This window comes from Argopecten irradians, chromosome 15 (assembly GCF_041381155.1).
Source record: "Argopecten irradians isolate NY chromosome 15, Ai_NY, whole genome shotgun sequence".
Classification (NCBI taxonomy): domain Eukaryota; kingdom Metazoa; phylum Mollusca; class Bivalvia; order Pectinida; family Pectinidae; genus Argopecten; species Argopecten irradians.
This window is the reverse complement of record NC_091148.1, coordinates 7,346,781-7,364,640: the sequence shown is the minus strand read 5'-3', so window position 1 is coordinate 7,364,640 and position 17,860 is coordinate 7,346,781. Positions and strand designations below refer to the sequence as shown.

Here is a 17,860-nt window from a genome sequence, read left to right as displayed (position 1 = left end):
CAAAGTACCAATGTGTAATCAAAGCTCCCCTTAACCCTGATTGGCCTTCCCGTAGTATAGGTTTACCCTCATACAGATGTAGATTGTTACAGTGTACTAGTACTACACTTACATCTACGTTTGTGAATTTTCCTCTGGATACTTCGACTCTGATAGATGTGTCCGTATATTGGGAGATCCTATTTTTTAGGTTAATTCTAATAGGATATGTCCTTCGGTAGTAGTTGTTCCTTTGGAAGATCTCCATAGAGTGTGGATGGCAGAGAGAGTATGAGAGAGGGAAGGAGAGAGTAAGGGCTAACGTATAATAAAGCCCAATTCAAAATTGAATAGGTGGCTGGGCTGAGTGCCTCATTTCACATTTATTTTCAAAGAGAAACAAACAGGAATTTTAACATTTCCTGAATATTTCTTTTAATAATCCAAATAATGAATTCAAAGTACATACAAAATGTTATACATTATTTTCGACAAAAGTCATGTGACCGAGTCTTTTGTTTTGTATTGATATAATTATCAATTGTGACGCAAACAAATTAGTTATACAATACAATCCATATTCACATTTATAAAACAATTTCTTTGTATATGCAAATATCCTGTACACCCAATGGTGTAAGGGAGATAACTCCGAGACTATAACTCTCCCAGATTGCTGAACTGCAAAATACGATATGTATATGTTCTGTATTGTACCGGCTTTCGAGTTAACACTTTTAACATAGGGTAAATTAATTAAATCGGTTCCTTGGCTTCCCTGATGAACGATCCCTGCAAAAACGCTCCGGAAATTCCAAACAAAATGCCACTGACGACAGCCAAGGCGAAGGACCAGGACAGAGACAGTTTGATGCTGATTCCGTAGATAAGAACAGACAGCAATATACATCCACCTGTTTAAACATATACAAATAAGGTTATTGGAATCAGTGAATGCTTAATTGACATGAAAAAAAAGTTTTATTAATAGGATAAGCTGCTTGGCGACATCACAGGGATACGAGATTTACTACATATGTACTATGTAGAGAATTGTTTTTACAGGATATTTTATCTGACCCCTAAAACCCCTAAAGTGATCCAAGAGCATTGTGTTGGGTCCATAATTACATGTATATAAACTTCAACTAATTCTCAGATCCCTGCGGTTAAATAAATAGGTAAGCTGATTGGCTTTGCAATTACTATTTAGACACGCCAGAGTGTCCTTACACCATTTTCAATGCTATAGGTGTCTAAATAAAAAAAAACGGTAAATTACAGTAAACCACGGTTATAAAGAACACACTTAAAACGAACAATGGTTATAACATAGTAATTTTCGTTCCCGTTATATATCATATTGTATGTTTGCAATATGTGTATAACGAACTATGCTTATCACGAAGTCATTTCGAAGGTTCCCACCGGTTCGTTATAAACGTGTTTAGTGTAACTGTAAATACATTATGTAATTTTCAGATCCCCGCTGACGACAAAGCACACAAAATCTATGCGTACTCACCCGTGACGATGCTGGAAATTGCAGCCACTAAAAACACCAAGAACTTCCGGCGGAAGTCCGATTTGAAGATGTAGAATAATAACGTTGCTATAGCAACACAGGACGCCAGAACACCAATACTCTGGAAGGCTCGGACTGCTTGGAGCCAATCTAAAAGAAAAATGTGAATATTTATCAGTTCATTAATGGTGTATCGAAGGAAAAAAAGCATTTGGCCAATGCCGGAAATGACATTCTCCGCACCACAGAGGAAACCTCCAGCATTTTCCATAAAGAAGAAAAAAAGATGATAAACGTTCATAGTTAATGAGAAAAAGATACGTCGATTTGGAGATGATTTAGGTAAAATGCCACTTTAGTCGATAATTCTATTCATATAGGAACGTTCTACGTTCATGTACAATTTTTCTCCGTCTATAAAAATCTAATCGCATACTTAACACAGATAAATACTAGCGTATATTTTATCATAGATCCGCCATGATTCTTCAGACTGGATACATGTACATATTACTTAACAAAATATATAAACTGATTTCGTTTTGTAGTAAAATTGCAAACATTTTGATCAAATGTATCGATATAACTTGAAACTTGCACATAAGTATTCAGCACATTTTGAAGTAACTCCACTTTGATAATTAACTTCTGTTCGTTCTTAATTAATATCATATGTTTTACATATGTATCTTTTTTATAAAGATTACATTTCAATATTTTCGTTTTGTTTTTCTGTAATACGAATCGATCCATTATTCGATTCTAAGCAATAATTGAATAATTTAATATAAAAGTACAAGTAACGTATTTATTCCCTAATCAAATTTCATTCATTCCAATCTATAAAATCAATGGATGAAATATATTCATTCATTCATTCATTCATTCATTCATCTATTCATAATGAACCATTATGCTATTCTTTTATTCATACTATTATTCGTATTGTCATCTACATAATGTAATTCAATATATTCTATATATGATATTACAGGCATAGATTTTGTGTTAGTATCATTACCCACGGTTTAAATAAAAGACTGATGTTTGTTATAAATCACACAGAAATATAAAATTGTGAGATAAGCTATGATATAGTGTTTAACCTCATTAAGATTGAGTCAACCTAGTCACACGTTACAGTGAACAATTTCGGCAGCAGTCGCTACACACAATGATACAAAATGTATCAGAGCTCTAGACAATGGGCGTATGACTAAGTTTTATAATGACGTAATGTTTAGGAAGAGTCGTGTCACTAGTGTTTTATTTAATTAATGGCTATTATCTTTTCTCTATTCATTCCCTTACACACTGTTTGATACTTTATAGACATATTGGGGTTCGCGTAGGCTATATAGCTGCTGGCAAATTTCTATTGTTTAGCAAAGATCTACACATTAACTAATTGTGAAAACGAAATTATATTTTGATATAATTGTGTAGTTTGTGTTCTTTGCACTAATGATATTTTTATATTTCTGTTTTTTAAACAAATGATTTAATCGAATGTATCAAGATTAAAATAATAACACCTTATACCAAAAGGTAATCGATATACTCATTGATTAACCGCGAAGGACAACGAACGTTAATCGTTTGTTTGTAGACTATTTAAATAATTAAACAAAATAAAGTCAGATTTTCTTAAAGCGTGATACCCATCCATTTTTTCCCCTGCAAAAATGTCTTCGGTTTTCACCAATGACAGTGATAGTAACCGATGGAGTATCGGGGATAAACATCACCAAACATTAATGTTTAAAGATGATCCAGATTATCATTCAAAATCACAAATCATTCTGCCTAATTAATAACCAAATCATCACGATACCATACTCTAATGTCACATGCAGAATTTCATATACATGCATGCCCATGCGATCGACATATCTCATTAGCAAAACAAATTTTAATCAACATGTTACTTGCGCAATCGCGCAATATGCTGTTGTTTTATCATTGATATTAAAACAAAGCAAAAGCTAAATCAAAAATAGAAGCACAGGCGTTTGACTCTAGAGACATTTTTTCTCTATCTCACGGTATTGCTTATACATGTATATATAGAGAGAAAAATGCTTAAGAGTCAAACGCACGTGAAATAACGAGGATAAGCACGGTTATCATTAGATACAAAACGGAAAATAAATCGAGTCATACCTCGACCAGCCACATCGATGTCGGCACAGATACTGTTTATACAACTTCTCCAAAGACCTTCATCAAATCCTTGAATAACAATGGCAGACTCCAGCCGGGTACCCTGGTCGTCATAGAGACGAAACGTTTCAAAATGGACGGAACGCCAAAATGGCGTCGAAAAGGCGATCACGTTGAAAACAAAGGCGATAACCTCTAGTAATGTTGCGATTTTGATGAGGATCGGGGCATCTAAGAATTCAGGCATTTTGAAGATTGGTTATTGAAACACCTTTTCCGCACTAAAAAAAAGTATCGTCCGTTCGTAAATCACTACTAATATCCTCTTATTTTTCCTGATCACTTAGATCCACGTTGATAATGGGGCGCCATTACTACACCAACAAATGGCGTACCTTCCTATATGATCCATATATAGTCACACATACAGTTGTTAATCACAGAATAACAATTTAGATTTCCTCTGTTAAATTCCTTGAAGACCTTAGGAAAACGAATCAGACTTGACTTTTAGACAAATTTCCGAGATCGTCAGATGTAGAGTAACTACATACAGTGTTCGTATAATTAACGGTACATGCATGGATGTATATCTATATACATATACATCTACAATATAAACAAGATGCATGTATATATGAACGCCTTGTAGGAAACCACTGAAGCGTAACATTATCAGTCATCTCTCCTCGGGGCATTACCGTGACGAGCTATATACCTTACACATCATATATATAATGTATATAATTATCACATCAACCTCGCTTTACGCGAATACGGACGTGACCGCGGAAGCCCTTAAGCGACAGTCTGGGAATTCGCTATGATAATAACAATCGTTTTACTCTTGTCCGCTAGAAACTTAATACACCTTAATATATTACGTACTATCTGCATTTGCACTGTATTCTTTATGTTGGAGTAATATTTAAGCATTTCACTACATTCAGGTAGCAATTATGGGAGAATGAATGCCAGATGGATAACGGCAAATTTTACGAAGCGCACTAGCGCTACATAATCACACTCTCATAATTAAAACATATTTTGATGTTGTTTCTTCATAACACGAAACTCAATTTAAATTAATCCTTATAATTTAATATACTACAGCCAATCTCTTTAAGATTTAAAATTTATATTGGGACACTTTTTTCTATGAAATCACTACGCCGTTTTTAACCAATCAGAAACGACGTTACAAAGCAATGTAACTACTTACATTTTGAATGCAATTATAACTCAGTATATTGGCAAATAATTATTTTGAAATACGTCTGTTTGTAACGAGCATTTTCAATGGCTTAAAAATTTACTTTATAAGCCTATAAAGGGAAAAAAACTGCTGTTTGTAAAGTCGCCTCGGATTGGCCGATATAACGGCGTAATGATTCCATAGACAAAATAGTTCGAAGTTCAATTTTGAATATTAAAGAGATTATTTTTGGTAAATTGAATTATGATAATTTATTTGAATATATGTTTTATGTTTTGGAGATTTAATACAGAGATACAGTGAAGTCTCATCATAAACCGCCTTATTTACAGTACACTCAGATTTTAGTGTTATCTTACCATGACATGAAGATATGTATTCAAATAAATCAACTTAAGGTGATCCTTAAATGAATATCTACAGGTGTATTTTCTCACAGAAAAGTCATTTTCAACGTCATCAATATTTATTTCAAAATAGAATGGCAACGGGAAATTATTTGTAAAAAACCAGTTGCTACATAGAGTATTCCATATTAGATTACGAATTATCTCCAAATGTCTGTAGAAAAGTTTCACTGCAATAAACTAGAAGACTTGTCAAGATATTCATTTCACAGGAATACGATATGTAGATTTACCATATTAGAAATATCAAATGACCAGTAGTTCTATTTAAACCACATGTACACTTAAAACTGTTTTTGGATTTTCACACGTTTATACCTAGACTGGCTACCAGTCTCTAGAATATTAAACAAATCACTGAAAATTGGCTTGATTATTTTTGTCTCTACTACATGCCTGATCCTAAGTTTTAAACTAGGGGGAGATAATCTAGTAAAGAACTCTGTTGAGAAAGTCTTATCAGCAACTTAGGGTCTGGTGGCCAGTCTAGTTTATACCAAACAAGACTTTAGCATGATGAAGACGTGTTTTACTCTCCGTATTCTATTTTTGATATCGTTCAATGAAGGAGTGTTTTCAAACACCAACGTCCGGTTCGATAAGTTGGAAAATTCAAAATTGAGGAGTTTATCAAACGAAGGGTTTGATAATTTGAACCAAACTTATTTCAGTCTAAACGAGAAAATACTTCAACTACAAAGACGAGTTGATACAATGGAGGAACTCACAGGAGTTGACGATCAGTGTGATTGTGACCAATCAGAATTCAAGAGATCAACATCAAACGAACTCGAAGATTTGTCAAAGATGCTGTCATGGTTTGAAAACGAGATTCGCCATCTTGAGAATGAACAGGAATAATTTGGTCGCCTACTGGACGGTAGGGATAATACAGGTAAATCTTCAAATTGGTTTATAATACTTGACATTATATCAGTCAATAATTTTAATGGTACCTTTGACATATTTGTGCACTTATAACACGTTTTTTTTCGTTTTTAACGTAAATTATCCTCTCAAAGTACATATACAGTTATTGAGTAATTTGCCAGCCAAATTTTCGTCTTATTATGCATAATGAGAAGATAACTAGTAAATTTTTTAGTTAGAATAGGATGGAAAGGACTCAGCAAATTGTTTTCCTTTATGGGCTGATAAAAGTAAAATTTTAATTGAATAAAAATGCTCCTTGACCTTAGAAGCAAAGTTGAATTAAAAAGCCATCATATACATATATATATATATATATATATATATATATATATATTGTATTATATAATTGTGATTTTTAGAGGGCATTTGTAAGTTTGAATTGACTTAAAATGACAATAAAACGTTAAAATCAAGATATCAAGATGACAGACGCGATGTTAAGCTGTCTTGAAATATATTGTTATATACAAATGCGCAAAATTATTTCGGCGCAAAAATAGTTTGGTTTACATTTCTTGGTATTATCTGATATTAAATCATTTGTGCAGGTATTTTTTCATACAAATTAGAGCTGAATACAATGTTTGTCCGTGCTGCTAAAAATATAATGAAAAGAGAAAATACGTTCAGACCATGAAACCAAGGTGTTGTCTACATTTTTTTTTACATTATTACAGTGTTATTAATATGTGAACTGATTTTTTCGTGTATGTTTCAATCTTAATATACATAGACCTTAACAAGAAATGTACAGTGCATATATGTATGTGATGTTATTAACATTTATAAGGCAACATACATTTTTGTCTGTCAATTGGAAAGCTTTTTACGGCTTATTTCATTAAACATAATGATTTTCAATTGATCACTGTAGAAAACATGCCCTGTCAACATTTTCGTCCAGTTATAATATACATATCATTTATGATATACATATAACTTTGAAACATGGAAACATAATAAAATCAGCATATCAGCACACAAACCTACTACACACTCATGCCGCCTGAGGCTGTATTGCATGGCTACCCATGCAATAAAGCCTCGTGACGTCACGGCGGCAACAAATTCTCTATTTTCTCGGAAAAGTTTTAACTTTTTTTTTTCTTACAAATATGACTGGTTTTACTATAAAAGATGCAAACAACAGAATTGTTGTTGAAAATGTCACGTAACTTTTCATGTATGGAAAATTGACTTCCAGTCGTGGATTTCTTCGAATTAATTTGAAAATAGCGGGATATTATAGTTGTAAGATTGAAATAGAATATCCCTATCCTTCATATCCACATATGAAAGAGTCTTATATTATTGCCCTGGTGTGAGGGAAACAGTTTTTTGGCTACGCCTTCGGGAAACATGATTTATCTTGGGGGGAAATCTTTATGGCTCCCTCATACCAGGGTAATAAATGTTTTATTATACCGAGTCTGTAACTGTATATGTTTAAGAACCAAAGAATGCATAAAATCGTACAGACTACTATACCAACGTACAAAGAGTAAACTTAATTGACAGTAGTGGTGTTTAAAAATATGGAAGAAATACAAATTAACATTCTTTAACAATTAATATTTTTGGCAATTTCAATTGTAATAAAATGTTATCAACAACTCGTAATCTATAAAACCACATTCCTTTCTATTTGCCGGATAATTGTTAACAATATTTGATATTCATGAAAACACCTGAGAGGTTCCGAGAGGGAAACTGGATGGAGTGGGTTCCGAGAGGGATACTAGATAATTTGTTTCCATGACACGTGACTCTGTTAAACCAATCACCGGCACTGTTACATCGATGGGGAATAATAATAGTAATTGTCAAAGTACAAAGGGTGCATAAACTAATCTCGAGTATAATTTTCTCGCTGAAATATCGCTGAAACTTTTCTCTTCAACAGCAGAACTTGTCTGTGAAGACGGATGGCTTTCTTCACACGAAGAACTTTGTTACTACATTTCGGATTCTTACGAAAAGACAAACTGGGCGGCAGCAGTTGTAAGCTTAGATTATTTATCTTTTGTTATTTGCCGGTTTTATTTTTCCATGGCGCATTCCCTGCAATGATTACTCAGTTAAAAATACTAACGGGACTAATTATATTATAGATATTTAAAATAGGTTTATCACATAAATACCCCGTCCAGCCATGTCTTACGACCATGTCATAAATATCGCAAGACACTGATAACATTATTATGACGTCACATGTAGATTTGACGTAACAATCTAGACGTCGTATTATTGTCTCAGTAGACGGAAATGTCACATCGGAGCCTGATTTCTTCTGTTTTATATAGAGACGAAATTAAAAGTTTAATTTATATTTCTATCAATATACGTTATGCGATAAATATAATATTATACTCGTGACTGGGTGATATGAAATATATCAAACTCGTTACATAATTTGATATGGCACTAGCCTAAAGCCTCGTAGTATTGAACTTGTTTGATAAATTATTGAACTTGTTTGATAAATTCCATCTTACATACAAAAAATATGTAGTCACGAGTGTAAGATTCTTTTTATCACATAACTTCTACTCATGTAAGATCCTCTATTTGAGGATGACTAAATTAGGCTTTGCCTAACGACGTGATATCAAATCCATTTGCTTTTTGCAATATTCATTGAAATTGAAATAAGTTAAAATATATAACATTATTTGTTATACAACGTACAAATACATTGTTTTTTTTTAAATATAAATGATATCTTGTTGTTGCAGGAACAATGTGCATCCAAGGAAGCGAAACTTGTAGAATTCAAAACAGACGACCAAGCGGAGTTCGTGTTGAACAATATGCCAGAACATATTTGTATGTAAGCTTGGTGTCTGTTTGATCCCCAATCATTCCTCATCAGTATCACATACGTTTATTGCTGATAAAGAAAACCAATGGATATACATTATCAAGGACTGAACTGATTGGAATATTGTCAATCTGTCTCAATACATAACTGCAAAATGAAATCTCAATATAAATCAAACTGTATTTGCATTTTTTTCGGGATTATTTTTGCGCATTATCTATGAAGCCTTTGAACTGTTTTTTTTAGAAGACAGGCGTACTTTGTAAGCGTTTTAAATCACTAACTTAATTAAAACCATTTCTTCATAAATTTCGCGAGGTATCAAACTTTGCGAATTTGGGGGATCCGCGAATCAAACTCCCGCGAATTTAGTAACTGTACAGTACATTTTAACTACTTTCGTTTCAATTGCTATTTCATTTTGTCAAAAGTATTGCCAAAAAAAGGACTTTCTACTAAATTGTATATAAGATAAATAAATAAAATTTTATTATGTATTATATTTTTCCCTTACTCTTTACCAAATCGTAAATGCTATAAATAAATAGCATTTGATTGTTGTATTATATTTCTCCATGTCAGCCTTATATGGCAATTTTTTTTGTTTTTTTTTTAAACATAAAAAACGACTCTTTACCAATTTATATATTAATTAGATAAATGATATTTGATCCTGTGTTATATTTTCTCTATGCTAACCTCTGTATTAATTTTTGCATTGTACTATGTATGTAAGGGCCGCGGTGGCCGAGTGGTTAAGATGTCTCGACATATTACCACAAGCCATCCACCTCTGGGTCGCGAGTTCGAATCCCATGTGGGGTAGTTGCCAGGTACTGACCGCTGGTCGGTGGTTTTTTCTCCGGGTACTCCGGCTTTTCTCCACCAACAAACCTGGCACGTCATTAAATGACCCTGGCTGTTAATAGGACGTTAAACTAAAAACAAAAGCAAAAGTATTATGTATGTAGCGATGTATGTAGCGACATCCAGTTCCGGTTATATACATTATGTATTAAGCACAAGAAGCAAATGCATTTAATTTCTTTTTTGTAGCAAGTAATTCTCTGATATATACTGGTCGTAAGATAAATGATCAGAACGTGTGGGTGTTCCATAGCAATGGCGAACCTGTTGATACGTCACTAAGGACGTGGAGACGCGGGGAGCCAGATGGGGGAGACCAGTCCTGTGGCTGTACCAAAATGTCGACTGACTTCCGGATGTCGGACTGTCATTGTACAGGCTATAGTTTCCACTTTATCTGCGAGAAAAGACGTAAGTATATCGTATTTGGTGTTATTAATCGCATACAGGTTACAATTACTCTTCAAAAATTATTTCTTATTTTCATAATTATATGTAATATCATTACAAAATAAGGGGCTGCGATGGCAAAGTGGTTAGGATGTCCCTGCACATTGTTGCAAGCCACAATCGTCGGGTCGTAAGTGCTAATTTTACTGACCGGTTGGCGGTAGTTTTTCTCCGGGTACTCCGGCTTTCTTCTGCCATCTAAACCTGGCATGTACATTGTATTTGTAATTACATAACTCTAGCTGTTAATAGGACGTATACTATCTAAGGTCATATGACTGATTTTCTAAAACACACAGTGTGATACGTTTATGTCCTAAATGCAAACGCACGCACCATACATCTGCAGGATCCCCTGACGAAATGATGCATTTGATCTCCAGGAAAATAAGAGATTCCCATACTTCTATTTACAGCTTCAGTTGCGAGGAAGGAGTCTCCCCCTACACCACCACCACGTGACTGTGACAGTGATTGGGTTCCGTCTAGGGAGAAATGTTACTATTATTCTACTATAGACGAGAAAACCACTTGGGCAACGGCACAGGTGAGTGATTCCTTTTCATTAAAGATGTTACACCAATGACAAATAGTAGTTTTTTCTCTATCAAAAAACAGGAATAGAAGAGGTAAAATGTCTCTTCGGTTACAAGAGTTTTTTAGTTTACACCAACTACCACCATTGCAATAGTTGGGGCTTCTTGTTTTACTTCAATATAGATATATTAAAAATAATCCCGAAATGTCAGTGACACTATATCCTATATGGAAAGAAGTACTGATTGCGAAAGTTATTCTCCCAAGTTGTTGTGTTATCTTAACTAACCGCGAAGATTAATCATTTCGCTGTTTTGCCGTCTGACGCAATGACAGTTAATTGATGCGCGGTGATTAGGACGACGGTTTAAAACACAGGGACCTGGCACGATTTTTTTAAACTAACAGTATACATATACATATTATAGTATCAAGGGTATGAACTCGGCGGTCGAGGAAAACGGACCTATATGTTTAAAACCGTGATTATTTTAATAAATTGGTTCTATACAACATTGACGGATATCTTACCTTAAAGAGAAATAATTCATCTTAACATTGAGTGCTTGATGAACAAGTTTGGCCAAGTATTGACGAAGTTATGACTTGATGAATCGGGAAATTTACGAAAAATATGCCAGGTAGACATTTCCCTGTCCGGTCGAAATGTCGTCTCGGCTCTAATGGGCACCTCAAAAACCAAGCCATAATCACAAAATCTACGCTTGTGGTGGTAAACAGTACCCATAACTGTGGTCATCCACAAATTCCTTTGGAGGTGTCATGACCCGTACTTTGTAGAAACTACATTTAAACATCGTGTAGCTCACTTACTTTAACCGTCACCGCCATGTTCATTTGTCCTTCGGAATGCTTCTCGAGTTTACCCAAAAGCACAACATTACATAATTTGCATAATGTAGTCACATTATGTAAAGTCGAGAAGCGTTCCGAGAGAAAAATGAACATGGCGGTGACGGTTAAAGTAAGTGAGCTACACGATGTTTTTATGGAGTTTCTACAAAGTACGGGTCATGACACCTCCAAAGGAGATTGTGGATGAACACAGTTATGGGTACTGTTCACCACCACAAGCGTAGATTTTGTGATTTTGGCTTGGTTTTTGAGGGTACCCATTAGAGCCGAGACGACATTTCGACCGGACAGGGAAATGTCTACCTAGCATATTTTTCGTAAATTTCCCGATATATCAAGCCATAACTTCGTCAATACTTGGCCAATTTTGTTCATCAAGCACTCAATGGAAAGATAAATTATTTCTCTTAAAGGTAAGATATCCGTCAATGTTGTATAGAACCCATTTATGAAAATAATCACGGTTTTAAAAAAAATAGGTTCGTTTTTCTCGACCGCCGAGTTCATTCCCTTGATACTATAACATATATATATGTATACTGTTGGTTAAAAATTTTCGTACCAGGTCCCTGCGGTGATTAGGACGACGGTTAAAAACATAAGACGACCCGCGATATCAAAATAACCCTAGAAAAAGAGTTAATGAGTGTACAATACCTACATGTACCAATGCCAAGCGACCGTGAGACGTTACGGCGTAAACACAAATGTTGTTTTCTCGGTAAAGTTTGAATGCAAAATTCAGATATCAGACAGATATTGTAAAATAAGCCACAATTTTCATGCTTCCAAAATAATAGTGGTTTTTGATACTCTAATTAAAAGCAGAATGGCGATATATAAGTAATAATAATGTCGATATATGGGAGAAAATACCCTTACATATAATGTTATCAGTAAGAATAGGGTTAGCCTACTCTCGGGGATTAGAAAATCTTGAAAACGAAACGACAAACCTTGGGATAACTACATATTGTGACTGTAAACAACTCTATCCTTGTCATATCAAAAACCGTTCAAACTGAGGTCATTTTGAAAAAGGTTTTCGTTTGTAGCAGAAAAATATATATTTAAATTATTTTTTTTATTCTCATTGAAGAGTCGGTGTCAGGCAAAGGGAGGTAACTTAGCTGAGATAAAGACTGATGAAGAAGGTATCTTTGTGAAGAACAATATACCAAGCCACATCGGTAAGTTAACGAATAGATACGTCTTGCCGACTTTGTTTTGCTTCTGAAAGTAGTATCACCGTTATCATTCACACATGTTGTTTCCGTCTCTTTGTAGTCGTCGTTTATTGTTACTTAACCGCCATCTTGTTGTTTATGACGCTCGGGTTAAGGAACAATCACTATATCGCCCAAACCTAATATGGTTTCTACTCAACTAATATGACTGTATCTTGGATATCACGTGACATTATTTTAACCAATAGTAAAACAAGCCTCAAGCTTCTTGGGCAGAATAATATCATATATTTTGTTTTCACACCCAAATTAAGTATGTTATGCATAGTAATACTATATAGATACTTATGTTCACTGGTACACCTCCTCACAACAAATACAGGTATTCAAGCGCATGTACAAAGACACACACTATGTAGTTACTAGATAATATTATATACATGCCCACAACATAGACAGTAGACACCATATACATGTAAATATTTAAGGATTAACTTGAATAGATTTTTTTATGTTATGGAGATATAACATAAAAATCTGTGTGTACTCTAAATAAACCGCGAAGCGGTTTATGATGAGAGTACACTCCGATTTTTGTGTTATATCTCCATATCATAAAAAATCTATTCAAATTAATCCTTATAATTCAAATTACTAAAGATAATCTCTTCAATAATCAAAATTCATTTTGGGGCTCCTTTGTTTATGAAATCATTACGCCGTCATCTCTGCCAATCAGAATTAGCAACGTCACAAACGGCGACGCCATTTTTTCCTTTATGGGCTGATAAAGTAAATTGTTAAGCCAATGAAAATGCTCGTAACAAGCAAAATTGAATTATATACCTGTAATTTCATGATGTCTCCAGTTACATTTTTGTCGTTTGACTTCACATATGATGAGATAAGTTTTGCGTTTGACATGGCTATAATATAAGCTATCATGATAGTTTTATTAATTATCCTTAATTAGTCTTATTATTGACTGTCTTTAATACCCAGCTTATATTGTTTCACAGGAGCAAGAGACATATTGTATACAGGACGTAAGATGAACGACGAAGGATATTGGGTTTTCGCCAGCAGTAGTGAAAGAGTGGATACGACGAAAAGGTCATGGGCGAAGAACGAGCCTAGTGGACGAGGACATTCACAGGAATGTGGTTGTACTCAATTTGTGGGCAACCTCCTGATGCATGACTGTTATTGCACGGGGTATAGTGTGCACTTTATTTGTGAGATGATACGTTAAATGTTCATGTGTAAACAGGAAGGATACTGGATGCACTATTCTCGCTAAGTGATGATATATGAGTTATCAGCGCGTCACTATACACAACGAATACAATCAATGTCATAAAAAACTGGTGTCTAGTTATGTTAGATGTATATCTGATGTTATGCTCTAGAGGAAGGATAACAGAGTGCATAGTATATTTATGGTACAAAATAAGTTACAGCACCATATAAATGCTGTATTCCCAAATTTATGTCAACAATGGAGGTTCGTTTCTAGCCAACTACATTGTATACATGCACTTTACGGTGCCTTGTATTCCATTTGTATGTGTTGGTACGATTTTTTTTGTGACGCACCTGTCCAAGATGGCGGGCATGATGTTAAAGTTAATAGTCGGGCAAAGAAAACCAGTCTAAATGCGTTCATTGGCCTTCCAAAAGTCCTCATATATCAAAACGACTGTCAAGTTCTGCATACGTTGCCCAGTTCTGACCATTAAAATAATGGAAAAGTTCTAAAAATGAATTCGTCTAACCCTTTGAAAGCGGGGCTGTGTGGAAAATGTAACCATGGACAAAGCTAGCCGGGAGGACGTTTTAGAATTCCTATAATTTAAATTAATTTCTTCGCATGCAGAGCGATTTTTGCGGCAGATTTTATTTTTTCTATTTCAAAAGGAATTATACTGGATACATTCACACCATTTTTACCGATTTTAGCCTTCTTTTGACCGATTGTTCACTTTAAGCATTTATCATTAAAATTTTCATCTGGTTGACAAAAAAGTTTTATTTTGTTGAAATTAATCATTATGTTATTAGATACATGTGATATATTTTATATATTGTATTTATATCCCCAATGGTAGACAAAATATACAATAAATGTAATTATCAATTTTTTCGAAGCGTATTCTCCACATGAATGACGTCATATTGGAAACGATCCAAACGAGTTCTTTTCGGCAGTGCCAAATAATTTCCGTGCAACTGACACGAACCCACACATGGAAGGTCCGGCATTTATAGGTAGGAGGACTGCGGGAACAGAATAACACGCGTTATTGGACTTAACATCTCAAAATAAAAGTCGCTTTGGCTTAGATAACTTTAACGTAGTTTTAGAAAATACTTACGATATGTTACTGGCATATGCTGGTAATACATGTATATTGCATATTTGATTCGCATCGATCGATACATCATCCTCGATATCCCAGGGGCTACTATACATGCCATTATATCTACCCCTTGACTATCGATGTCATGACAATAACATAAGGTTCTGTGTTCGATGCCATATGACCAGTGAGAGTGATCCTTTGAATAACGGTATCCTGTGGTTGACTGTGTTGTTTTAGAGTTGGACGTCGCTTTCCATATCATCTGCAAAGAAAATCTGTATAGGTATGTGCTTGGTCAGTCTGGTTACTATTGAACTACCTCCAGTCAGTGTTGTACTATGAGTCCAAGGGTGGATATTATGACAGTGATAATAACCACTGCAATAGATCCCCAAGCACTTCTTCAGCTGATAATCTCTGGCAAGCTAGAGATCATCAGTGCAGACAGCAATGATGTTGCAAACTTTCCGGCATCTGGTAACAAAATAAACGAAACCACACGTCATTCCTGAAACAGGAACATTTACAAATTCCGTTTTAAACAACGCTTTATGTAATATATTTCTGATGCCATCTACCTGTAAAGAAAACGTGAAAGTTGTCCAAAAAAAAGACCTGTCATCGCCTACTGATTGCAGAGAACGTCCTCGCAGGAAAAGGGGCAATTCTAAAAAAAAAAGTATGAAGACAAAAACAGGAAACAATTAGAAAAAGCAGATAAAAGGAAGAAAAAAGGGCTATAATGAACTTATAATTTTAATTAATTTATCAATTATAGCAAATAACTTCATTATCAAGGACTGTTTGTGGAAATAAGAACCTAACTTTACCAGTGAAATCATTGAAAATTATATAATATAACTTTCGTAATTGATACTGTATTTTTCTAAAGAATATCTATCTATTTACAGTAAATAGAAAAAAAAATAATGCTGCGATAAATATCTACTTTTCATGTCAAATTATTCTTAAATGCTGTAGTAAAACATTATTGTAACTTATTGTAATTCATAATACAATAATTGGATGGATATCTCTTCTTTAAAACAAATATCATGGGTCCGACTTTTAATGTTGCTGCCCGACTTTTGCTGCTTTAGCCTTTCCGGATTGTAGATTTTATTTTAGTATCGCCATAGCATATCCAATGAAAATCCTTGTTGTAAATAGTGTAAAAATAGTAACACTATTATGCAACAAGTTCCTGTAGGTTGAAAGAGTGAGACAGGTTCTGAATGTCATAACATTTGTTGGGATCGCTGTGTAAACTGTCCGACTTTCCATGCTTTACCCCCGGAGGATGGCAAATGATGAATCATATACGGTACATGTATTCCACGTGAAATTATTAGGTTTTTTTAGAAATAATTAGCGTCCTATTAACAGCAAGTTTCATTTAAGGACGGCATCCCGTGCATGTGATGTGTTGCGTGTATGAAGTGTGCGGTGCGTGTTTTGGGAGACTGCAGTATACTCATTTCTTGTCGTCTTGTATAATGAACATCCTACACATGAAATTGTTTCAGATCATTTCAACAATATCATATATAGACGAACATCAATCAAATTGTTGTGATCTGAAAGACTTGCATACCCATGGAAACAAAAGTTGGTATATTGCGTTCATGATATATTCATTCTATTAAAAAGGTGATCAAACCTTAAATAACGCGTTAAGGATGTACTCCTCTGAGAAGTCAAAATTTTCTTGAATTAAACTTTTTTTCTCATAAAGATTTTTGGAAATAGGAGTTCATACCATAAAAGAAAATGGAAGAAAAACATATGTCCGTGTGCTCATTTTTATCCTATTGTCACTCAAAGATACCTAGTTGACAAAATATTGGATTTTATGGGAATTTTGTCGTTTTGACAATATACAAAATTAAAGCGATGATTTCCTAATGAGACGTTTGATATGTATGGATGTTTGAAGAATTTATTTTCCTGTAGTCTTCTTTAAAAATATACCAGTTTTGATTAATAAGACTTTTTCTCAGAATAATAACATATGCTACTCCTACCCCTTAATTTTGAGCTACAAAATACACCATTTTCAGCCATTTTTGCTAAATTTAACCCTTTATGGAAAAAGTTCTGGTATTAATTTTTTGTTAATATTTTGTATATCAATAGGGAATGGGTTGTTTTTTCTAAATAAGGCATATAAATGGGGGGTCCGTGTACTTACGTTTTTGCCCCATTTGAATATTTGTTATTTTTCAGTATTTTAGAGTAAAAAATAAAAATGCTCAAATTACCATTAAATGTAAAAATAAAGTGACAAAAGTGTATCAAGTCACGCATTAATGCGTCATATTTTAATTTCTACGAACCTACATGTAGTAAAGATTTACAGCAAAAACTAGCTCGATACAGCTAAAAATGCTGGCACAGTGATGATTTAAGTAAAAACAATTTCAGTAAAAAATGGTAAACCTGTGGCTCTACTCAAAGCGAAATAATCCACAATTTCAAAATGGCCGTCAAATAGGCCATTTCTTAAAATCCCTGCATAAAAAATTATTTAAAATAG

At 34.2% G+C, this 17,860-nt stretch overlaps 2 protein-coding genes across 2 annotated transcripts; one reads left to right on the top strand and one right to left on the bottom strand.

The window, feature by feature from the left end:
- Positions 1–338: 338 nt before the first annotated feature.
- LOC138309801 (uncharacterized) lies at positions 339–4,337 on the bottom strand. Its single transcript, XM_069251018.1, has 3 exons — positions 3,668–4,337; positions 1,505–1,654; positions 339–893 (listed from the first exon to the last, which is right to left on the bottom strand). The coding sequence occupies exons 1-3, from the start codon at positions 3,912–3,914 to the stop codon at positions 736–738; spliced, it is 555 nt and encodes a 184-aa protein (XP_069107119.1). The 5' UTR covers positions 3,915–4,337; the 3' UTR covers positions 339–735.
- Positions 4,338–5,615: 1,278 nt separating this feature from the next.
- On the top strand, positions 5,616–14,936 carry LOC138309014 (lactose-binding lectin l-2-like). Its single transcript, XM_069250107.1, has 7 exons — positions 5,616–6,185; positions 8,127–8,224; positions 8,959–9,049; positions 10,101–10,322; positions 10,778–10,908; positions 12,874–12,964; positions 13,981–14,936. The coding sequence occupies exons 3-7, from the start codon at positions 9,034–9,036 to the stop codon at positions 14,211–14,213; spliced, it is 693 nt and encodes a 230-aa protein (XP_069106208.1). The 5' UTR covers positions 5,616–6,185; positions 8,127–8,224; positions 8,959–9,033; the 3' UTR covers positions 14,214–14,936.
- Positions 14,937–17,860: the final 2,924 nt, after the last annotated feature.